This window comes from Pseudophryne corroboree, chromosome 4, assembly GCF_028390025.1.
Source record: "Pseudophryne corroboree isolate aPseCor3 chromosome 4, aPseCor3.hap2, whole genome shotgun sequence".
In the NCBI taxonomy this organism is placed as follows: Eukaryota; Metazoa; Chordata; class Amphibia; order Anura; family Myobatrachidae; genus Pseudophryne; species Pseudophryne corroboree.
The window spans coordinates 923,517,103-923,541,845 of record NC_086447.1 but is presented as its reverse complement, the minus strand read 5'-3'; the positions used below and the strand labels follow the sequence as shown (position 1 = coordinate 923,541,845).

The 24,743-nt window shown below is 49.7% G+C and overlaps 1 protein-coding gene and 1 long non-coding RNA gene across 4 annotated transcripts in view; one reads left to right on the top strand and one right to left on the bottom strand.

Annotated features, from left to right (window-relative positions):
- The window catches only part of LOC134910706 (uncharacterized), a 54,876-nt gene that overhangs the window by 24,092 nt on the left and 6,041 nt on the right, over positions 1 to 24,743 (top strand). The window lies entirely within an intron of this gene.
- DISP1 (dispatched RND transporter family member 1) overlaps positions 17,022 to 24,743 on the bottom strand; it is a 74,829-nt gene continuing 67,107 nt past the window's right edge. For all 3 annotated transcript variants that reach the window (XM_063919031.1, XM_063919032.1, XM_063919033.1), the window contains one exon: positions 17,022 to 20,677. In XM_063919031.1, coding sequence (XP_063775101.1) covers positions 18,047 to 20,677 — 2,631 coding nt within the window. In that variant the 3' untranslated portion in view covers positions 17,022 to 18,046. The remainder of the gene's footprint in view (positions 20,678 to 24,743) is intronic.

Sequence of the window (24,743 nt, the reverse complement as noted above, 5' to 3'; positions counted from 1 at the left end):
CAACCTTAATCCTTCACCAAGTACCTAACCCTAATCGTTCCCTTCTGCAGCCCAACCCAAGCCCTCCACCAAGTACCTAACCCTAACCATCCCCTTCTGCAGCCCAACCCAAACCCTCCACCAAGTGCCTAAACTTAACTATCCCCTTCTCTTCCGCAGCCCAACCCAAACCCTTCACCAAGTGCCTAAACTTAACCATCCCCTCCCCTTCCACAGCCCAACTATAACCCTCCACCAAGTGCCTAACCCTAATTGTTCCCTTCCGCAACCAGACCCTAACCCTCCACCAAGTGCCTAACCCTAACCATCCACTTCCGCAACCCAAACCCTCCACAAAGTGCCTAACCCTAACCATCCCCTTCCGCAGCCCAACCCTAACCGTCCACCTAGTGCCTAACCCTAACCATCCCCTTCCACAGCCCAACCTAAACCCTTCATCAAGTGCCTAACCCTAACCGTCCCCTTCCGCAGCCAGACTCTAAAACTCCACCAAGTGCCTAACCGTAATCATCCCCTTCTGCAGTCCAACCCTAACCCTCCACCAAGTACCTAACCGTCCCCTTCTGCAACCAGACCCTAACCCTCCAAGTGCCTACCCCTAACAATCTCCTTCCGCAGCCCAACACTAACCCTCCACCAAGTGCCTAACCCTAACCATCTCCTTCTGCAGCCCAACCCTAACCCTCCACCAAGTGCCTAACCCTAACCATCCTCTTCTAAAGTCCAACCCTAACCCTCCATCAAGTACCTAACCATCCCCTTCCACAGCCCAACCCAAACCATCCACCAACTGCCTTACCCTAACCGCCCACTTCCGCAGCACAATCCTAACCGTCCACCAAGTGCCTACCCCTAACCAGCCCCTTCTGGAACCCAACCTTAATCCTCCACCAAGTACCTAACCCTAACCATCCCCTTCCGCAGCCCAACCCAAACCCTCCACCAAGTACCTAACCCTAACCATCCCCTTCCGCAGCCCAACCCAAACCCTCCACCAAGTACCTAACCCTAACCATCCCCTTCTGCAGCCCAACCGAAACCCTCCACCAAGTGCCTAAACTTAACCATCCACTTCCCTTCCGCAGCCCACCCCAAATCCTCCACCAAGTGCCTAACCCTAATTGTTCCCTTCCGCAACCAGACCCTAACCCTAAGTGCCTAACCCTAAACATCCCCTTCCGCACCCCAAACCCTCCACCAAGTGCATAACCCTAAAAATCATGAAAAATCATCCATTGATCTTGCCTGTGTCAACCATTTGCATGTCAAACTTTCTACCGTATCGACCATTTAACCGTTGACCTTTTGATCCTATTGACCTATTGGCTGTCGACCATCTGGTGTGGACCTACTGCCTGTCTATCTTCAATCCGGATACCGTTCCCCTGATGGCTATACTGGCAGTGACATATTATACTATAGTGATTCCATATGGTCTCCCTAGTACCGTAGTAATGTCCCAAGTGATAAGTGCTGGACAGACCTGCTGAGGTTAGGGGCTGTGACTGGGATTATTACTGTCAAGAATATATAGATATGTATCAATATTTTTATTCTACATAAATGACCAGGATAGGCATAAGGGCGATGGTGAGACTGGGCAGTGCTGCTCTTGCACTTTATATACAGGTGCGTCTTATAATTACCCATGGGCTCCATTGCCGCAGGATGCAGATAAGGGGTAATTCAGACCTGATAGCACGCTAGGTGTTTTCTCTGCGCTGCAATCAGGTCTGAACTGCGCACTGTGTATGCATTGCAATGCGCAGGCGCGTCGTACTGGTACAAAGCGGATCGTTGCTGTGCGATGGGTTTTACGAAGAATCCATTCGCATGGGCGATCGCAAGGAGATTGACAGGAAGAAGGCGTTTGTGGGTGGCAACTGACCGTTTTCTGGGAGTGTTTGCAAAAAACGCAGGCGTCTCCAAGCGTTTGCAGGGCGGGTGTCTGACGTCAATTCCAGGACCGGACAGGCTGAAGTGATCGCAGCGGCTGAGTAAGTCCAGAGCTACTCAGAAACTGCAGAAATATTTTTTGTACCGCTCGGCTGCACATGCGATTGCACACTTGCACAGCGAATTTACACTCCTCGGTAGGCGGCGACTATCTGATCGCAGCAGTGCAAAAAAAAAAAACCCCAGTGAGCGATCAGGTCTGAATTCGGCCCATAGCACAAACAAGGTCAGTTCAGCAACCTGGTCCGTGGGGGTCAGTACACTTCCTTCATGTGACTTGTGTTGTGTTCAGTGGGGATAATGCAGAGTGAGTGCTACGCCAATTTGCGCAGCATATTTTGCTGGGATTGGATGAAAGCTGGAGCGGTCCAGACTCTGGAACGCTAGCCCGAACCAGCTCCCTGAATAGACTTGTGCCACTGCGGAGCTCCCTGTGCGTGTCCCCATGTATGACACACACAAAATGGTCCAGGGAGATGTTACAGCCCCCTCCTGACCTGCACTCAGGCAGCGGGAATAGTAGCAGCAAGGCCGGAATAGTGTATACTCCGGTACCCCGGACCGTCTCCCTACAGTGACCTCTGCCCCTGAGGATCTCTTTGTGCCCATCCACGTGTATGTGACAGCTGTCACACATTGCAAACAGTGACGGGAGACTGCACAAAGAGCTCCGCAGCGGCATAGGTCACTGCAGGTAACCCGTCCGGTCTGGTGTTCCGGGGGCTGGACCGTTCTGGCTTTCATCTAATTCCTATTTTGCTTTAAATCCCTCTTTTCATACCTAGGGAGCAGACTCATGCATATGTGCCATGATCCTGGCATTTACGCCAATCTGTGCCTGGCGCGATGGGATGGGAGAGGAAAGGGGCAATCTAACATAAGGCTTAGCGCAGTACAGGCGTGTAGCAGGGCAGCATGGATGGTGTAATGGTTAGCATTACTGCCTCACAGCACTGAGGTCATGGGTTCCATTCCCACCATGGGTCTAACTGTGTGGAGTTTGTATATTCTTTCCGTACTTGCGTGGGTTTCCTCCGGGTACTCCGGTTTCCTCCCACAATCCAAATATATACTGGTAGGTTAATTGGCTCCCTACAAAATTAACACTAACGTGAATGTGTGTGGTAGGGGGTCATTCCGAGTTGTTCGCTCGCTAGCAGTTTTTAGCAGCAGTGCAAACGCTATGCCGACTCCCACTGGGAGTGTATTTTAGCTTAGCAGAAGTGCGAACGAATGCATTGCAGAACAGCTACAAAAAAATATTGTGCAGTTTCAGAGTAGCTCCAGACCTACTCAGCGCTTGCGATCACTTCAGACCATTCAGTTCCTGTTTTGACGTCACAAACACGCCCTGCGTTCGCCCAGCCACGCCCGCATTTTTCCTGGCACGCCTGCGTTTTTTTGAACACTCCCTGAAAACGGTCAGTTGACACCCAGAAACGCCCACTTCATGTCAATCACTCTGCGGCCAGCAGTGCGACTGAAAAGCTTCGCTAGACCCTGTGTGAAACTACATTGGCCGTTGTGAAAGTACGTTGCGCGTGCGCATTGCGCCGCATACGCATGCGCAGAAGTGCCTTTTTTTGCATCATCGCTGCGCAGTGTGAACATTGGCCCTCATTCCGAGTTGTTCGCTCGCTAGCTGCTTTTAGCAGCATTGCACACGTTAGGCCGCCGCCCCCTGGGAGTGTATCTTAGCTTAGCAGAAGTGCGAACGAAAGAGTAGCAGAATTGCTACTAAAAATTTTCATGCAGTTTCTGAGTAGCTCCAGACCTACTCCTAGATTGTGCTCGGCCAGCCACTCCCCCGTTTCTCCAGCCACTACTGCGTTTTTCCCTGGCACGCCTGCATTTTTTGCACACTCCCGGAAAACGCTCAGTTACCGTCCAGAAACGCCCCTTTCCTGTCAATCACTCACCGATCAGGAGTGCGACTGAAAAGCGCCGCACGAACACCAGCAAATCTACTAAGTTTTGTGTTAAATAACTTAGCGCACGCGTGCTGCGTACCATGCGCATGCGCATTTTTCACCTAATCGCTGCGTTGCGAAAAACGGCAACGAGCGAACTCGGAATGACCACCATTTTCAGCTAGCGATCAACTCGGAATGACCCCCATAGAGTGTAAGCTCCACTGGGGCAGGGACTGACGTGAATGGCCACATATTCTCTGTAAAGCGCTGCGGAATATGTGTGCGCTATATAAATAACTGGTAATAAATAAATAATAGAATAAAGGAGAATAGATGCAGAACACCAACCAGGATCATATATATGTCTGAGAATGCTGTACGATTTGCAGCTGGCCAACTTAAGCATGCGATGGCCAAATCGAATCATTCAACCAAACCGAAGGGGGGAGAGAGCCTTATAGAGACATAGAATATTGATGGCCAACTGGTCACTGGGTCCATTTACAGCTAAATGAATATATAAGCACCTTGAGTCCTATTGAAGAAAGAGCGCAATATAAATAAAATTATTATTATTATTATGAGCTGCAAACTCCCTTTTTATTTTCCAGCAAATGCTTGTACTGCAGCATATGCTGTGCGGATAAAGAACGCGTAATAGAGCAGTTTCCCGCTGTCTCCACGGAAATCCAGCACATTTACAGAAATTGTATTTTTCACAGGCCGACCAGAAGAGACGGGTTCCATTTATTTATAAAATATTGGTCTGACATTTCCAGAAAGGAAAAGTCATGCACCCCCGATAGGAGTGCGCGGTCATTAGCTGCCGCCTTGGAAAGTTGCTGCTAACCACAGGCGACCATTAAATTGGCTGACGCGGATCTTGAAGTCACCTCTTAAAGACTGTAAGTTCTTGTGCTGAGCGACACCAGCTACATGCGATGCTGAATTACGGCACAAGAGATCTCAGTTCCGTGCAAAAGGTCAGCACACACTGCGTATTCAGACAGTCAGTACTGGAGGCCAAATCTAAGGGCACGGAAATATTCCAGTTCTGTGAAACGCTGTAAACAAGATGTGGGAGAAGCATTTCTAAAATCCAAAATATGGTTTGTAAGAAAACAACATGTGATGACAGCGCCTTTTATTCCATAACTGGTTCCTCATTCAGACCAATGCATAAGGGTTCTCCAGAAATCGGAATCCACCCAAATTTCCAAACCAAACTAAGGTCCTAATTCTGAGTTGATCGCAGCAGCAATTTTGTTAGCAATTGGGCAAAACCATGTGCACTGCAGGAGGGGCAGATGTAACATGTGCAGAGAGAGTTAGATTTGGGTGGGGTGTATTCAAACTGAAATCTAAATTGCAGTGTAAAAATAAAGCAGCCAGTATTTACCCTGCACAGAAACAATATAACCCACCCAAATCTAACTCTCTCTGCACATGTTATATCCCCCCCCCCCCCCTCCAGTGCACATGGTTTTGCCCAATTGCTAACAAACTTGCTGCTGCAATCAACTCAGATTTACCCTCTAAATCCGGTCCGGAACTCTAGGGAATGTTCAACCCGAAGCGAGTGCCAGTTTGGAACTTCCCACGGTTCAGAATTTGGATTTTAAATCCGAATTTTGGGGTTTGGATTGCAAAAATTACATGATTTTTTCTGGGATGTTTTTGTGCGATTTTTTAACAATTTTTATTAATGATTATGGAATTTTTTTAAATCGGTTTATAACTGACCCCCAAAACGAAAGCGAACCAAAACACTTGAGGGAGATTTTGCAACAAAAAAAACAACCCCGCAGGATTCTGCGAACATCTCTAATTAAATGACAACCTCATGAAATAAAAGGACTGTGGAAATAACAGAGAACGCCCCTCAGTTATTCACTTTTAATTTAGACTTTTACTTTCCAAACCTTTAGAGTCATTTTGCAATGTCAGAATAATCACAGCGTCATCGCATTTCTGGGAGGTGGGCAAATACAACACGGGATATTGGGACCTTATGTGCATAATAATTGGGCCGTTTCCATTATAAGCCTATGACGCAAACTGCTCCTCAGTGACGCAAATCATGTCCTTGCGCCGTGGGGGCAGGATCTGATGACTTGAAGTGGGTCATCTATGGCCCCGCCTACTTCACAATAGAGAGAAATGTGTGGGTGTCCTACTTTCCGCAAAAATTGGGAGTTTTCATTTGAAATGTCCCAAGCGGGTTAGGTAGGTGTGACTGGCGGACGGGATACCAACATGGGTGAGGTACGTATGCTATCCCCTCCCTTCCTGCAGCCTAACTCTAACATCTCCCCGGTGGCGCCGAACCTAACCCCCCCACCCCTACCCGCAGCCTAACCCTCCCCCTTAGTGCTTAACCCCTCCACCCCACAGCCTTACCCTACCCACCCCTGCAGCCTAACCCGAACCTCCCTGGTGGCGCCGAAACCTACCCCCCTACCCGCAGCCTAACACTAACCCTCCCCCCTTAGTGCGTAACTCCTCCACCACACAGCCTAACCCTCTCCTGCGCAGTGTCTAACCCCAACTCACACAGCCCCCCACCCCCAGAGGCTCCTCTAGTATCTTTAATAACGGTCACCTCTGGGGTGGCGGCCATTTTTGGAGGGACATATACAATAGAAGCTTGCAGCGTACTCTCCCCTCTCCTGTGACAGTGCCAGATCTTGGTCATGAAAAGGGGGCGGAGCTACACAGGACCAGGCTGTGATAGGTACGTTGAGGGAAAATGAATGGGAGAAAGTGTGTGTGTGTGTGTGTGTGTATATATATATATATACATACACACACATATATTTTGTATGTTTAAATATATATATATCTCCTATATAATAGCCCTATTCTGTGATCTTGTGATTCATTTGCTAACGCTGGGCGGAGTCACAACAGTGGGCGGAGTTAGTCAAATGAGTCACAGATCTGGCCAAATCTATAGGACACTAGGAGCAGCTGCAGAAGCAGATAGTATGGACATGGCACAGGCAGGGTGCATACCTCCCAGCTTTCACACACACACACACACACACAGCGAAAAGGGGGCGTGGCTTCGCGGGAGGGCCCCCGTTTTCGTCAGTGAGGGGGCATGCCCAGCGCTCTGTGAGCTGCTGGCATGCCCCCAGGGGCTGATTATGAGTCCGGGGGGCACAGGGTACTTGAGACAGGGGAGCCCTATCTCATTGCTGTGCCTGCTGTGGGTTGGGGGCGTGGCCTAATCGCGGGACGCGAGGCCACGCCCCATTATGCAAATTCCGGGATTTTTTTTTTTTTTTTTTTTTTTTTTTATGGGATTTTGGCCCCTCAGCTAGGGCTAAATCCAGAGGAGGTGGTCGCTCCCCCTACACACCCGCACAGGCAGAAGAAAGCATGGAGACTGCTGCCTCCCTGCAACACCACAGACCTGCCAATACGCAGCAGCGTGTGCTGACTGTAGCACAATGCTGGCGCTGTTGCTGGCAGGACGGGGGAGCTACAGAGCTGGGACAGAGCTACTCCAGCCAGGGGGCCCCCTAAAACTGTGGGGCCAACGGTACGTACCGCCTGCCCCCCCCCCTTAATCCGGCTCTGCTGCTGGAACCCCCCCCCATAATCCGTACCCCTGATGCCCCCTCTCCCTCTGTCTCCACTATTCACTGCTGCTCTGCTAAGCAGAACAGCGAGTACAGGAGCTTTCCAACTGCTCCCCCCCCCCCACCGCAGGACACTGCGACCCGCGGGTGGGACAGCGGGACAGACCCCAAAAAATGGGACTGTCCCGCGAAAATTGGGACATTTGGGAGGTATGGGGGTGTGTGAGGGGGTATGCCATACTTGACCCCCACATCAGCATACTCAGCAGGGTCTCTCTGGCAGGGAGGAGCGTCACATTCTGGCACACTCCACGCTTCTTAGCTGTAGTTTTGTGGGTCACCAGCCGCTGTGCACTTTCCGTACTGCCTCTGTTATCTCCAGCCCCTGCGACCCCACCGCTAGCTGCAGCGCTGCCACCCGCAGTGAGTTGCGCCCAGCTCCTTCACACACTTTAGCCGGCGGGTAGCGCTGCAGAAGTCCGCGCTGCTTGCAGGCTCTGACCCCCTCCTCCCTCCAGCATCAGCGTCTCCTGGGAGCTAACCAGTCACTCCCAGTCTCCCCTTACCATAGTGCCCAGCAGCCGTGAGGTCCGCGCCACGTGCATGCTATGACCCCCTCCTCCCTCCAGCCTCAGCATCTCCTGGGGGCTAACCAGTCACTCCCAGTCTCACCTTACCACAGTGCCCGGCAGCTGCGCGAGGTCTGCGGTGTGTGACTGAGGAGGGGGGGAGTGATGCGGACGGGCAGAGGAAGCAGGAATACAGCCTAAGAGAGTCAGCCATGCCAAGTCTCCACCAGCAGCAGATGCCAACAGGTTGGAGTGGAACAGCAGCAGCCAGCAGCAGTGACTCCGGTAAGACACATCTGTCTGTCACCACTGTTCTGTCCCTAATACCACTCTCTCCCGTGCCCTGTGTTCTGTCATGTCCCTGTAACCCCTGGCCTTGACCTGCCACCCTTATCCTGGCCCTTTCACCCTTATCCTGGCCCTTTCACCCTTATCCTGGCCCTGTCACCCTTATGCTGGCCCTGCTACCCCTATCCTGGCCCTGTCACCCCTGTGCTTGCCCTGTCAACCCTATACTGGCCCTGACACCCCTGTCCTGGTCCTGCCGCCCCTACACTGACCATGTCACCCCTATCCTGTCCCTGTCATTTCTGTCCTGGCCCCGTCGCCCATGTCCTGGCCCCGTCACCCCTGTCCTGGCCCCGTCACCCCTGTTCTGACCCTGTCACCTCTGTTCTGACCCTGTCACCCCTGTCCTGGCCCAGTCAACCCTGTTCTGACCCTGTCACCCCTGTCCTGGCCCTGTTACTGCATACCCTCCAACTACCTTTTTGGCAGGTACAGTACCCGCAGCACCTCCAGACCTCTCCCCAATGCACCACACCTCCGCACCTTCCCCTCCACCACATGCGGCACTCCACCCCTCCCCAACATGCTGTGCCTCCAGACCCCCTACACCACCCGCGGCTCCCACTCCTCCGCCCCTTCACCACCCCAGCAATCTCCAGGCCCCCTCCACCATTCACCCCCCTTATATGTCTCCCCCACACCTGCCCCCCTCCACCCGCAGCATCTGCAGACACCCTCCTCCATCCGCAGTCCCCCCCTCACCCACCCCTCCCCCACCAATGGCACCCCTGCACCTGCCCCACCACCACCTGCAGCACCTCCGGACCTCCTTCCCCATCTGCCGCAACACCCGTATCTGCCCCTCCCCTACCCATGGCGCCTACGGACCCCTACCCCACCAGTGGCACTCCCGCCCCTTCCCATCCCACAGCACCTCCGGAACCCTTCACCCATCTGCAACATCCCCACACCTGCCCCTCCCCCACCCATGGCACCCCTGCCCCTCCCCCACCTGCAGTGCCTCCGGCCCCCTCCCCCATCTGCATCCCCCACTCCTCTGCCCCTCCCCCACCCGCAGCACCTCCCAACCCTTCCCCTTTCGGGCCCCACCCCCACTTCCGCCCCCCCTCCATCCGCAGCATCTACAGACACCATCCGCAGTACCCCCCGCACCCGCTACATTCTGTACATTGTGGTCTGCAGGTGCTGTTCACGCCGTCGCAAGGGGCTGCGCCTCCTTCACCATCGCACGCCCTTTCATTGTGCAATATTTAACCACTAACAAAGGAATGCAGGTAATACTCCATATAACACAAATATTGAACCCCAGAAAGGCATGCAAGGGTTAAGGGGGCGTAGCCCCTTGCGGCGGTGTGAAGAGCGCCCGTAGGGCGCGATGAAGCACCTAGTATATATATATATATATATATATATATATATATATAAAAGTGGGGGGATAAGGGTAACGGCGACCTGTGTTGTTAAAATATAGTCACTATAGTTATAATTTATGAGCCAAAAAATATATATGAACATAAAAAGTTTTAATAGTATATAAGAGTAAAATATTACATAAAAATCTTTAGCACAGATAAAAGCATAAAAAGTTCTTTGTTAAAAAGATAGGAGATCTGACTTAACTTAAAAATAGGCAGGGGGTCAGTGCAGGAAACCCAGGCCCTTCTTTGTACAGTCTCTAATGTATTAATATCCTTCTGAAGATATGGCCTCCAGAACTGAACACAGTATTCTAGATGAGGCCGCACCAATGACCTATACAGTGGCATTATCACTTCTGCGGCTGATTCCTCTCCCTATGCACCAAGCATCTGACTAGCCTTTCCTCATTGCTTTGTGACATTGCTTACCTGCCTTTAACCACTTAACGGACAATTTCCCCCCAAAAAAAACGCTCCGAAATGGTCAGGTTTTTTTTATGAGTGAATTAGGTGAAGAACATGAATTTAACCCTGAAAGCGCAGTGTGTGACCTGTCCGCGTGCTGCTGCGGTGAAGGTGTATTGTGACTGGACAAATGGTGCCATTGCGAATAACTGACGTGGAAACTGCGGCGCATCATGTGACATTAATGCAAGAGGTGAACGTCGGCTACGACCAGAAAGCTGACAATCATCCATTTTTGCAACTCTGATAAATCGCCCCTTTTACCCATGACAGCAACGAGTGATATGTGTGCAGACGGCCTATCGCACACCTTATATACCCACCAAGCCAGCGCACGACATGTGACGTACTTCATGGGCTACGCGCTGCCGACGTCACTGCGGCAGTAAGCTCCTTCCCTCTCTTGAGACACACGTCTGACACCACCTTCCTCTGCCAACCACTCAGTGACCGGGTCACTTTTGCTAAGTAAAATAAAATGAATATTAGCTTTAACGATCAAACGCTCATGTGCAATCTGTAGAATAAACGTTACATTATACAGGTTTATTTAAAGCCAATGTATTTGGCGCCTGTCTGCCAATGGCAGCTGCATCGGAATTAAGTGCGCCTCTTTGTGTCAGAAGACATTAAATTAAAATGAATCGTCTTCATGTGTTCTGAGAAGTAGCCGCAGCGCTATAAAAAGTACTACTGTAATAAATGTCACTGAAATCTATTAATCACGCGTAAAAACAAGACATTAACATGGTGACCACAGGCCCTGGACTAAACGGATTTTTCCATAAACAAGTCACAGGCGTGACGTCTGCCCTCCTGGCAGCTTCCACGGCGATCAAACCAGTAAAGTCATGAATGGTCATCTTTAGAGAGTCGCCGACAGTAGAGAGAATCCGCGTTACAGTCATGGCAGAATGGCAGCAGTCTCCCCATTTTCTGTGCATCTGGATTTATAGGACTTTATGGTCTACTTTTAATTTTTTAATTCAGGAGACAAACGCCCCGCCTCCCGCTGCGCAATAACCAGATTTGTGTCATGTGTGAGGGGGCTGGGGGTGCAGAATGGCAAAGTAAACGCTTGCACTGACAGCGACGCATCCAATGCCTAACTGACAGCGACGCATCCAATGCCTCACTGACAGCGACGCATCCCCGCCTCACTGACTGCGACGCATCCAATGCCTCACTGACTGCGACGCATCCAATGCCTCACTGACTGCGACGCATCCAATGCCTCACTGACTGCGACGCATCCAATGCCTCACTGACTGCGACGCATCCAATGCCTCACTGACTGCGACGCATCCAATGCCTCACTGACAGCGGCGCATCCCCGCCTCACTGACAGCGGCACATCCAATGCCTCACTGACAGCGACGTATCCAATGCCTCACTGACAGCCGAGCATCTCCGCCTCACTGACAGCGGCACATCCAATGCCTCACTGACATCGGCGCATCCCCGCCTCACTGACAGCGGTGCATCCCCGCCTCACTGACAGCGGCGCATCCCCGCCTCACTGACAGCGGCGCATCCCCGCCTCACTGACAGCGGCGCATCCCCGCCTCACCGACAGCGGCGCATCCCCGCCTCACCGACAGCGGCACATCCCCGTCTCACCGACAGCTGCACATCCAATGCCTCACTGACAGCGTCGCATCCCCGCCTCACTGACAGCTGCACATCCAATGCCTCACTGACAGCGGCGCATCCCCGCCTCACTGACAGCGGCACATCCCCGCCTCACCGACAGCGGCACATCCCCGTCTCACCGACAGCTGCACATCCAATGCCTCACCGACAGCTGCACATCCAATGCCTCACTGACAGCGTCGCATCCCCGCCTCACTGACAGCTGCACATCCAATGCCTCACTGACAGCGGTGCATCCCCGCCTCACTGACAGCGGCATATCCAATGCCTCACTGACAGTGACGTATCCAATGCCTCACTGACAGCGGTGCATCCCCGCCTCACTGACAGTGGCGCATCCCCGCTCACTGACAGCGGCACATCCACACCTCACTGACAGCGGCGCATCCCCGCCTCACTGACAGCGGCACATCCCCGCCTCACCGACAGCGGCACATCCCCGTCTCACCGACAGCTGCACATCCAATGCCTCAGTGACAGCGGTGCATCCCCGCCTCACTGACAGCGGCACATCCAATGCCTCACTGACAGCGGCGCATCCCCGCCTCACTGACAGCGGCACATCCCCGCCTCACTGACAGCGGCACATCCCCGATAAAACTGACAGCGTTGGCCTGAACTCTGACCCCTCATCTACCAGGGTCGGTGATGTCACTACCAGAGAGCTCCGGTATAACACACATCTACAGTCTTACTCCTCACACAGCACCTCATGGTGACATCACAGGCGCTCCTGATAACCACGTATAACAGCATCACCCCATTATCCACACCCTGATGTATAACTCCAGGTGGGCCCCCTCCTCTCCACGGCACCATAGGCTCCGGAATGGTGCTGGAGTCTACTGCGCATGCGCAGGTCTCTGGAAACATGGCGCCCGCCATAGTCTGGAGACAAATTTTCTACTGCGCATATGCGGTGGCCATTTTGAAAGTGATTTTTGCCGCAGCTACAGCGTCCATCGCGGGACTCCGGAAAGGTGAGAATAAAACAACATGGCTGCAATGTCTGCGGTGTTGCGCCGCCGCCCCCCCCCGGATCCAGGAGCCCATGATAGAAATGTCCATGGGGTGAAGATGTAATAAGGCAGAGAGAAAGAGATAAAGTACCAGCCAATCCGCTCTTAGCTGCCATGTTACAGGCTGTGGGGTCTATTTACTAAGCCTTGGAGAGAGATAAAGTGCAGAGAGATAGAGGGCCTGATTCATGTTTGTAAGTAAAGCAAAAAAGCAAGCAACTGGGCAAAACCATGTTGAACTGCAGGTGGGGCAGATGTAACATGTGCAGAGAGAGAGATTTGGGGGGAGATGTACTAAGCAGTGAAAAGAGTGGAGAAGTGAGCCACTGGAGAAGTTGCCCATGGCAACCAATCAGCTGCTCTGTATCATTTTATAGTATGCAAATTATAAAGGTTACGTCAATGCTGATTGGTTGCTATGGGCAACTTCTCCACTCTTTACACTGCTTAGTACATCCCCCCTTAGATTTGGGTGGGGGTGGGGGGGGGGGGGGGGAGGTGTTCGAACTGCAATATAAATTGCAGTGTAAAAATAAAACGAACATGCGTGGGCTACATGCCAAAGCAGCCAGTATTCATCCTGCACAGGAAACATATAAATGTATTTGCTCCCCTGGCACGGTAACATTAGGGGATCATTCCGAGTTGATCGCTCGCTAGCAACTTTTTGCTGTGCTGCGATCAGATAGTCGCCGCCTATAGGGGAGTGTATTTTCGCTTTGCAAGTGTGCGAACGCTTTTGCAGCCAAGCGGTACAAAAAAGTTTTTAGCAGTTTCTAAGTAGCTCTGGACTTACTCAGCCGCTGCGATCACTTCAGTCTTTTTGGTCCCGGAATTGACGTCAGACACCCGCCCTGCAAACGCTTGGACACGCCTGCGTTTTCCCAAACACTCCCAGAAAACGGTCAGTTGACACGCCTTCTTCCTGTCAATCACCTTCCGATCGGCTGTGCGAATGGATTCTTCGTTAAATCCATCGCCCAGCACCGATCCTCTTTGTACCCGTACGACGCGCCTGCGCAATGCGGTGCATACGCATGCGCAGTTTTGCCGAGTTTTAACCTGATCGCAGTGCTGCAAAAAGTTGCTAGCGAGCGATCAACTCGGAATGACCCCCGTGGTTTCTTCCAACCACAAAGTTACTTGTTTTTTTTTTTTTGCTTTACTTACAAAACACAAATCAGGGCTAAAATACCAACCAATCGGCTTCTGTCATTTCTCAAGCGCAGCCTGGAACGTGACAGGGGCCGATTCTCTGGTACTTTATCTCTCTCCAAGGCTGACTAAATCTGCCCCCTAGAGAGGAGAAAAGGTAAAGACATCACATAGCACAATAGTAAACATGAAAAGTATAAAGGTCCTGCTAAGGATAATCTATATAATAACATCAAGTGCTGGGAAGAGAAATAAACAGGTGAGGGGGACAGTGAGTAAAAGGGGGAGAGAGGAGAAAAAGATGGGGGGGGGGGGCTGTGAAAAGAATGTGCATGGACCGTCCCTGCAGACTGACCCGTTTCTTAGCATGACGTTAGCTGGGGTCAGGACAAGCCAGCGATGGGAGCATTTCCTTAGTCAGCGACCGTGGCTATATAACATGTAAGTTCTATTTATAACAGAAAACTAGATCCGCACCAGAACGGCGTTGTCGTTATTGTTCAAAATAGCTTACAGCTTATATGTAGCATGGCTAGGACGTCAGCGCTGCTTCCCGCGCCCCACACTGTGCTCTGAGGAGAGTGGAAGTGCACTGACAGACGCATGCCATAAAGAAATATTATTTCCTCTCGTTTGAACACATCTTGTCTGCTAGAGCCGGCAATCAGACAATAGCATCGGAAGGAAGGGCCTGAGCGTGGAGCTAATTAGTCTGCGAGGGATAGAGGTCGTACTGCCGCCGGCACAGGACGGGGATTGTAGATAGAATATTCACTTTTATCAGGAAACACAAATGTTATGTACAAATAGCAGCAAACACATGATCCGGACAATGCTACACTTCCTCTCCCGGACACGCCAGTCACACAGAAGTGTGTGTATATATATATATATATATATATATATATAGATATATATATATATATATATATATATATATATATATATAGATAGATAGCTTTCTAGAACATCCTTTACCTTCTGTTTTCTGTTTATTTTTTTAATATTAGCTCTTACATACAAGTCTTGCAGAACAGGTATCTCGCAGTTTGTGGGATAACTCAGACAGACGCAGATTTTTATGCAGTTGAGCGATTATTAGCCGACTGCGCATGCCGCGACGGTCTTACAACAGCAGTCGCAGAGAGGAGGTGTCTCAGTCTGCGGCTGCAATCCCATCTGCAGCTGCAACGTTTCCAGCATCTTACTTCCACAGAACTGAGCGAGTATCGGCAGACTGCGCATGTGCTGCGTTCGCATTGCCCGTGTGTCAAGGTGGCGCTGCGAACCTGCATGCAATGAGGATTTCACCGTAAAGCGATCGACAGTAAGTGACCGTTTGGGGGTAGTAAATGAAGTCAATAATATTGGGGTGAAGCTTAAATCTTAAGGAGCAGGTTTGCAACAAAGGGGGTCATTCCGAGTTGATCGCTCGCTAGCTACTTTTTGCAGCCATACAAACGCATAGTCGCCGCCCCCTGGGGAGTGTATATTTGCTGTGCAAGTGTGCGATTGCCTGTGTAGCAGTGTGGGACAAACAGATCTTGTGCAGTTCCTGAGTAGGTCTGGACTTACTCAGCCCTTACGATCACTTCAGCCTGTCCGGTCCCGGAATTGACGTCAGACACCCGCCCTGCAAACGCTTGGACACGCCTGCATTTTTCCAACCACTCCCAGAGAAGGGTCAGTTGCCACCCACAAACGCCTTCTTCCTGTCAATCTCCTTGCGATCGGCTGTGCGAATGGATTCTTCGTTAAAACCTTCGCCCAGCAACGATCCGCTTTGTACCCATACGACGAGCCTGCGCATTGTAGTGCGTATGCATGCGCAGTAATGACCTGATCGCTGCGCTGCGAAAAACGGCAAAGACGGGAGCTTCCACTGGCAATCCGGCTTCTTATACATGGCGACTGATAAGTTAACCCTTAGTGCTTCCGGTCAGCATCGCCCAGCTGCGATTCCTTCTCCTTGTTACAACGCAGCGATAAGCGACTGTGATAAGCGACGAGTAAATAAACCAGCCATTATCGCTACACACGAGGGCCGAATGAGACACAGGCCGCCGAATGCGATTTGTCTGCCTCATCGCCGGCCTCTGCTAGCAGTCATATTCCGCAGTGAAATGTTTTCTACAGTGTCGTTCAGTATGTTCCATCTGCTAACATTACATTGCAGTGCACAATCTGCGCGGAACCTCGCCAGTTATTTAGCCATTACCTGTTACGGTCCAGTGCAAGTCTGGCGATAAGGAAAAGCGTCTCAGCAGCTTCTGTGGTAATAATGTAGCAAATGTTGCACCTAGTTGCAGTGATCACGAAGGCGCCCTTACAAACCTTGTGACAGGAAGTAATAACTCCGCCATCTTTATATAGATGATCTGCATATTTCATTTACAGACTGGTGCCGAGCGGTGGCTGTGGTTTTTTGGATGACACCATTTAGTTATTCAGGTTCGTTAGCAAACCAAAAAAGCACACTAAAGGGCAAAACCATACTGCACTGCAGGCGGGGCAGATGTAACATGTGCAGAGAGAGTTAGATTTGGGTGGGGGGTGTTCAAACTGAAATCGAAATTGCAGTGTAAAAATAAAGCAGCCAGTATTTACCCTGCCCAGAAACAATATAAGCCACCCAAATCTAACTCTCTCTGCACATGTTACATCTGCCCCACCTGCAGTGCACATGGTTTTGCCCATTAGAGTGTTTTTGTTTGTTTGTTTGTTTGCTAAACCTGAATAACCCCCTTAGTTCCATTCACTGCAAAAGTGTGCATTGGGGACGTATCTATCACCGTTTGAAATGTCCTTAAAAAAAAAAAATTGTCTTGTTTTACCCTCCATTTTTTTTTCTAATAAAATAAAATAAAAATGAAATTGAAAAAGACAGAAAACAAAAAAAAATTTCTCCCATCCCCAAAACAGAAAGATTATTTTTCTTTGACAGATATCATCACTGAATAAACTACAGAGTACACAATAATCTATACGGATTTATTGACATAAACTTTGATATCTCTTAACACAGCAGGCACATTGGCGTCAATGTTTGGCATAAGACAATCAAAAAGAATTGCACTTGACCATTACACAGTTACGTCACGTTTTTGCGGTACACACCAACTTTTTAAGGGTTGTACAGTTTAGCGTCAGATTCCTATTTGGCGTAATAAAACTGACATTCAGAGTGAAATGTGGCGGACAGTAATACAGAAGTGCTAATCGTTTCACACACTCATACCTCTCGCTCTACTCAAATCATTCCTCACCCATCTGGAATTTACTTTTTCTAAAAATGTTTTCCAGAAAAAAAAAAAGTTTTAAACTGATACTTTGGCAAATAAAAGCGGATGAGAACATAACTATGGAAACTTGTCTTCCGTTCTGCAAAGATTGTGTGAATGAAGAAACAGGCCAGGGCATTGGTGACCCGTGTGCGTTGTGACTGGCACCCAACATGGGTATAGCCAGTGGAATTGAGAGTTGGCTTACTTTGGGACACAGACATCTGTTAATAAATTATAGTACAGCGGGCGAATAATCGGTTTGTATACATCTTGGCGGTGGAAGTATTTAAAGCTATCCACACATTCCAATGCACTCTTTCAGCACGCTTGGGCAAAAGTCAAATCTGGAATCACTGGCCACCAAGGCTCCAAACCTGCTGGACTGTGGTAAGATTTAACTGGGTGGGTCTGAAGGTCTCGTCAGCCGTTGACTACAGATGTGTTTGTCTGGCAAATCGTACCATTTGTGTCGAGTTGACCAACTCTCATCTCGCATGTGGAGCAGAGTTGGCCAGCCAAGTTGGCATTCAATGCTAGACTTAGAAGACCAGTTATGACGACTACTTGTTGGTCCCTTATACACAAGTCTGTGACCAGCGAAACTTCACTAACACGCTATTATTGTAACAAAGGGCAGTGCAGGCGCATCATCGCGTGTGCAACCAGAATCGCAGTACAGATTTCGGAGGAAGGTTTCATCTCTCTGAGACATGATCCCTCACGATGTGCTACAGTTATTTGAGGCTAAAGGTTCCAATTCATAATGTTCATGTTCTACTTCTGCCTTTGCACCTCGTGTGTCCAGCTGATATTTATTACTGTGATTCAGTTTGTTCTGTCCTCTTTCGGCAGTGCTAGAAGACAACGCTTGGGAAAAAGCTTTGAACTGCATTTTTTTTGGCAGTGGTATTTGACCGCAGCTCCCCTGAGGTCCGAGGCAACGGCAAATACATTGGAAAAAGAAAGTGGCAAAAGCCCAGCTGATGCACATAATAAGCATCATGAAGGTGCCCAGCTGGGTGTAAGCTAGAACCGTTGAGGGCATCATCATGGCTCCGGCCACAAAGGTGGTCAGCGCAGCCATGGCTATGGCAGAACCCATGCGGCTGAGTGAGAAGACCACTTTGCCTTCCCTGTCCGGTTCTGGAGCGAGACGGTAGGCAACACCGTAATGTACTGCAAAATCCACCGACAGGCCCACAGCAACGGATATGGTGACAGATTCTAACACATTTAGTTCCCAGCCTAAGAGGACAAGAGAACCAACGGTCACAAATATGGTGCCTGCTATGGAAACTATGGCATAAAGACTTATAATTACGTTCCACGTGGTAAGGAGCATGACACTAAAAGCTACAGCGACAGACAACCCCATGGCTATCAACGTTCCATCAGAAAGACTGTCTTGTAGATCATAAAACTCGAGGTTGCTAACGAACCATCCCTTGCTGAGGCCAACGGGAGCGGACTCTAGTTCCTTGGCAATCCAGGCATCGACCTCCCTGTAGAAATGGTGCATCTTTTCATAGGCAAAGGTGAAAAGGTAAGTACTTTTAAATTCTAGAACGACAGCTCGGATGGTATCGTTGATGTCAAACCTTGGACCTGGCGTCTTGCTGTCTAAGTGATAACCGGTGCTTCTTTCCAGCTCCATGATGGCTCTTTTAATGCAGAGCTCAAAAACTTCCTGTTTATAAGGAAATCCAGACTGGCTGCAACAAGGGTAAAGGGCAGGCTCGTCGCAGTCCTGGTTCTCCATCCACTGTTTAAAGGTCTCAATGAAACAGCTGGTGAAGTCCTGTTCGTTGGTTTGGTAGAAGAAGGTTTGGTTTTTTAACTTTTGGCAAAAATTCAAAATCCATCGTTGCGAGGCAGGGCTGGCAATATTAAAGCTACTGTCCAGTTTGAGTTTGCCCTTGCTTTTTGGATTTAGGGGATTCCCATTGTCTTCGGGGAAAATCCCCCAAATGATTGTGATGGGCATGTGGAGCTCCTCCCCGTGGTGGACCCGCTCAAACATAAACATCTTTTTGTACTCTGCATCGTATCGTTCGAAGGGATGAGAGGACCTGAACACCTGGAACTCGGACAGTTCCAATGATGGTAGTTTCATCTTTGGATTAACGCAGACGATGTACGCTCCACCGACGGTTATTGCAAGAAAACAGAACACCCAAACATATCTGAATTTAATAACAATACATGGCAGCACTTTCTCAAAGAAAATCCTCGATGCTTCCGAAACAGCAAAGAGGAACTTTTGTACCTTCTGGTACATTACAATCCAGCAGCTCTTCTTGTTGTAAGGCCGTTGTTGGGGACCCTTGAAGCAGGTGAAGATGTTGAGGAGATAGCGTTCATGGAGGACAACTACGGCAGGAAGCCACGTGACCATGAGGAGATAATTCACCAATATGGCTGTGCCAGCGTAGACTCCGAAGCACCGGATGGCGGTGATGTTGCTGACGTAGTTTGCGTAGAAGGCCGCGGCGGTGGTGAAGCTTGTGACGAACATGGAGAGAGCAGCATGTTGCAGAGTGATACTGACAGTCTCGGAGGTCTCTGCGTGAGGTTTGTCAAACTTTGTATAGTTCCAGACGTCGCACAAGACGAAAGCATCATCTGCCCCAATTCCAACGAGAATTATCAGTGCAGTGAGGTTCATGAAGGGGAAGAACTCAAAGTTAAATACTACCCGATAGAGGAAATAAGATACAATCAGTGAACTTATAATGGCAAACATGGTCATTAGCGTGATAAATATCGATCTTGTGTATATACACATGACCAAAAGTACAATGACTATGGCGATAGCCGGATACACGGTATCCATAAGGAGATAGTCTTGAAACAAGCTATGTTTGATACCAAACTCTATTCCTGTGATGGCCGTTACACCGTCGGAACAATTCCATTTCTCGAAGTGATCCAGATAAACGTTCATCATGGAATCCCCTTTCTCCGTCGGGGAGAAAAGCATGCTGTGCCGTAGAACCGGGGTGGTGTAATCCACGTTCTTTGGATTGAAGAAGTCTTTGTCCACCAAGTAGTGAAGGATCTGGTAGACGGCGTTGTACTTGGTACATTTCCGCGGCACGTTCGTACACTTCAGCTGGTCCTTCCTTTTGGCCACCATATCCCAGCAGTCTGATCCCAACGTCCCGTTGTGGTAATATTTGGCACACGTGCGAATCAGTTTGAGCGTGTGCGAGACGTCTCGCTCTACAATCTTCTGGCATGATGATCTGTTATTGAGGATGGCAATGTAGTTCCCAAGGGTCCAGCTGGGGCAACACGAGTCTGCAGTGGTCCGCTGGCACAAGTCCCCAAATTGCGGGTGGGATCTTATCTGTAGAGATAATAAAAAAAAGAAGTCTGAGTATTTGAAGTGTAATTATAAAACAACTCACAATCACCAGCAGATGACCTTGTCCACAGCAGAAGAACATGAGACCATATCAAATGCAAATTCCAAGTGACCTGTGTTCTAAATAGAAATGAACATCTTTGTTTCCCCTCCTCTGCCACAGAAGAGCAGCGGGCCATTTATCATTTAAACTAAATAGAATAATATTAATATTATAATCTCCAAAGGTCGATCCAGCTTTCTACATACATACGCAGTAGTAGCCGGGGAGCGGCCCGCAGCTACCCAACTGCTCCAACTGTAGAGAGCAACAGGACAAACCTGGGCAGAGAACCACTCTGTGCCGGGAGGGGGAAAGTATTTGTAGGGCAGGGCAGGGCCGATCGGTGGCGGAGCAGCAGGCAGATCAAGGTCCTGGCATATACACTAGTAGTACCATATAACAATAAGATCTTGTAGCTAAAGAGATACTGAGAAAGGTCTCAGCTGTATATAAAATCTCAGGGGATATAGGTAGTGAACTTGTGCGAGGCAATGACTGTGTGATTATATTAGCGAGGACAGGGCTGCGTGTGACTGGGGCAGTGACATAATGTGAGGAGGGGAATGGAGGCAGCAGGAAGCCACAGACAGAGTTATATAGTGGGAGGAGCAGGGTCCCCAGCAGCACAGAGTGTATCAGGAGAGGAGTCATGTGTCAGTGAGGACAGGGCTGCATGTGACATGATGTGAGGAGGAGAATGGAGGCAGCAGGAAGCCACAGACTGAGAGTTATATAGTGGGAGGAGCAGGGTCCCCAGCAGCACAGAGTGTATCAGGAGAGGAGTGATGTGTCAGTGAGGACAGGGCTGCATGTGACAGGGGCAGTGACATGATGTGAGGAGGGGAATGGAGGCAGCAGGAAGCCACAGACAGAGAGTTATATAGTGGGAGGAGCAGGGTCCCCAGCAGCACAGAGTATATCAGGAGATGAGTGATGTGTCAGTGAGGACAGGGCTGCATGTGACAGGGGCAGTGACCTGATGTGAGGAGGGGAATGGAGGCAGCAGGAAGCCACAGACTGAGAGTTATATAGTGGGAGGAGCAGGATCCCCAGCAGCACAGAGTATATCAGGAGATGAGTGATATGTCAGTGAGGACAGGGCTGCATGTGACAGGGGCAGTGACATGATGTGAGGAGGGAAATGGAGGCAGCAGGAAGCCACAGACTGAGAGTTATATAGTGGAAGGAGCAGGGTCCCCAGCAGCACAGAGTATATCAGGAGATGAGTGATGTGTCAGTGAGGACAGGGCTGCATGTGACAGGGGCAGTGACCTGATGTGAGGAGGGGAATGGAGGCAGCAGGAAGCCACAGACTGAGAGTTATATAGTGAGAGGAGCAGGGTCCCCAGGCAGCACAGAGTATATCAGGAGATGAGTGATGTGTCAGTGAGGACAAGGCTGCATGTGACAGGGGCAGTGGCATGATGTGAGGAGGGGAATGGAAGCAGCAGGAAGCCACAGACTGAGAGTTATATAGTGAGAGGAGCAGGGTCCCCAGGCAGCACTGAGACCCTGACAGACTGTACACAACACCCCTCACACTGCGCTGGCTGCATTCACAGCACTGAGACCCTGGCAGACTGTACACCACAGCACTCACACTGCGCTGGCTGCATTCACAAGCTCCTCCATAAATAGATTACAGCCCCACCTCCCTCTCTAATGAGGCGGTTTTTATTGCTTGACGTGAACCATAACTGAGAGGGCACCAACACTTTGCATTTCATGTTTAATGACCCGTGTGTCCTACAGTGATTAAAAAAGTAAAATGAGACATGCTGAGCATCTGACTTCCATTAGTGATCTGCCTGTAATTACCGCCCGTTACACAACCAGTAACCCGCCATTTCCTCCTGCTGAATCCCAGCCCTTGTAGGAGTGTAAAATCCATGCAAGACGTTTGACACAATGGGGTAAATTTACTAAAGGTTCTAAAAATGAAAAGTGGTGGTGTTGCCCATAGCAACCAAATTCTGTCTATCCTTTTCTAGGATGCAATAGAGAAATGATAGAAAAAAAATATCTGATTGGTTGCTAAGGGCAACAGCACCACTTTTTCTTTCATTAGAAAAGTGCACACATTATAATGACATAGGGTTGTGTGACACGGGCTACCCTCCTAAAATGTTATCATATGAAAAGTCTTAAGATGGCGACACAAGCCGTCGGGAGGGTTAGGAATAGGGGGAGATATACTCAACGGAACATCACAGGTCTGCACGGGGATAGCACCGCTGGGACCTAGATGACGACGCTGGAGCTGCCGCCGGGAGAACGTAATTCATCATTTGGGTAGACAAGACTGCCAACTGCTGAGCGTGCCGACAGATCAACCATATTGACATTCTCATGTCCACTTAATGACTGTCGACAAGTCATACCACACCCATATGAACAAGTAGGTAAAAATAGAGTGTTACCCTGGAACCCCATTGCAGATCAGTCATAGGGGGATATTCAATTAGCAGCGATAACGGACTTTTCGCGCAAAAAGTCTGGTTTTTCACGTGAAAAACCGGACTATCCCCGTGAAACTCAATTACAGCCTATTCAATTTTCCGGGAAAATTTATCGGTGATAATTTTTTCACAAATTTCCCTTCACCTACTCTGAGCAGGTGAAAAGTTGGGAAAAGTCACTATTCTAAGGTAAAAATGTTTGGATATGGTACAGAACTCCTGGGACACCCCCCTTAATGACTAATTAGGCACGTTGAAGTTTTTAATTATTTTTAATTGGCCAATGTCATTTTGGGGTGAAAAAGTACAAATTGAATGGAAAATAAGAATTTACTTACCGATAATTCTATTTCTCATAGTCCGTAGTGGATGCTGGGGACTCCGTCAGGACCATGGGGAATAGCGGCTCCGCAGGAGACAGGGCACAAAAAGTAAGCTTTTAGGATCACATGGTGTGTACTGGCTCCTCCCCCTATGACCCTCCTCCAAGCCTCAGTTAGGTACTGTGCCCGGACGAGCGTACACAATAAGGAAGGATCTTGAATCCCGGGTAAGACTCATACCAGCCACACCAATCACACCGTACAACTTGTGATTTGAACCCAGTTAACAGTATGATAACAACGAAGAAGCCTCTGAAAAGATGGCTCACAACAATAATAACCCGATTTTTGTAACAATAACTATGTACAAGTATTGCAGACAATCCGCACTTGGGATGGGCGCCCAGCATCCACTACGGACTATGAGAAATAGAATTATCGGTAAGTAAATTCTTATTTTCTCTAACGTCCTAGTGGATGCTGGGGACTCCGTCAGGACCATGGGGATTATACCAAAGCTCCCAAACGGGCGGGAGAGTGCGGATGACTCTGCAGCACCGAATGAGAGAACTCCAGGTCCTCCTTAGCCAGAGTATCAAATTTGTAAAATTTTACAAACGTGTTCTCCCCTGACCACGTAGCTGCTCGGCAAAGTTGTAATGCCGAGACCCCTCGGGCAGCCGCCCAAGATGAGCCCACCTTCCTTGTGGAGTGGGCATTTACAGATTTAGGCTGTGGCAGGCCTGCCACAGAATGTGCAAGTTGGATTGTGCTACAGATCCAACGAGCAATCGTCTGCTTAGACGCAGGAGCACCCATCTTGTTGGGTGCATACAGGATAAACAGCGAGTCAGATTTTCTGACTCCAGCCGTCCTTGAAATATATATTTTCAATGCTCTGACAACGTCCAGCAACTTGGAGTCCTCCAAGTCGCTAGTAGCCGCAGGCACCACAATAGGCTGGTTCAAGTGAAAAGCCGAAACCACCTTAGGCAGAAACTGAGGACGCGTCCGCAGTTCTGCCCTGTCCGAATGGAAAATCAGATATGGGCTTTTGTACGATAAAGCCGCCAACTCTGATACTCTCCTGGCTGAAGCCAGGGCCAGTAGCATGGTTACTTTCCATGTAAGATACTTCAAATCTACCGATTTGAGCGGCTCAAACCAATGGGATTTGAGAAAATCCAAAACTACGTTGAGATCCCACGGTGCCACTGGAGGCA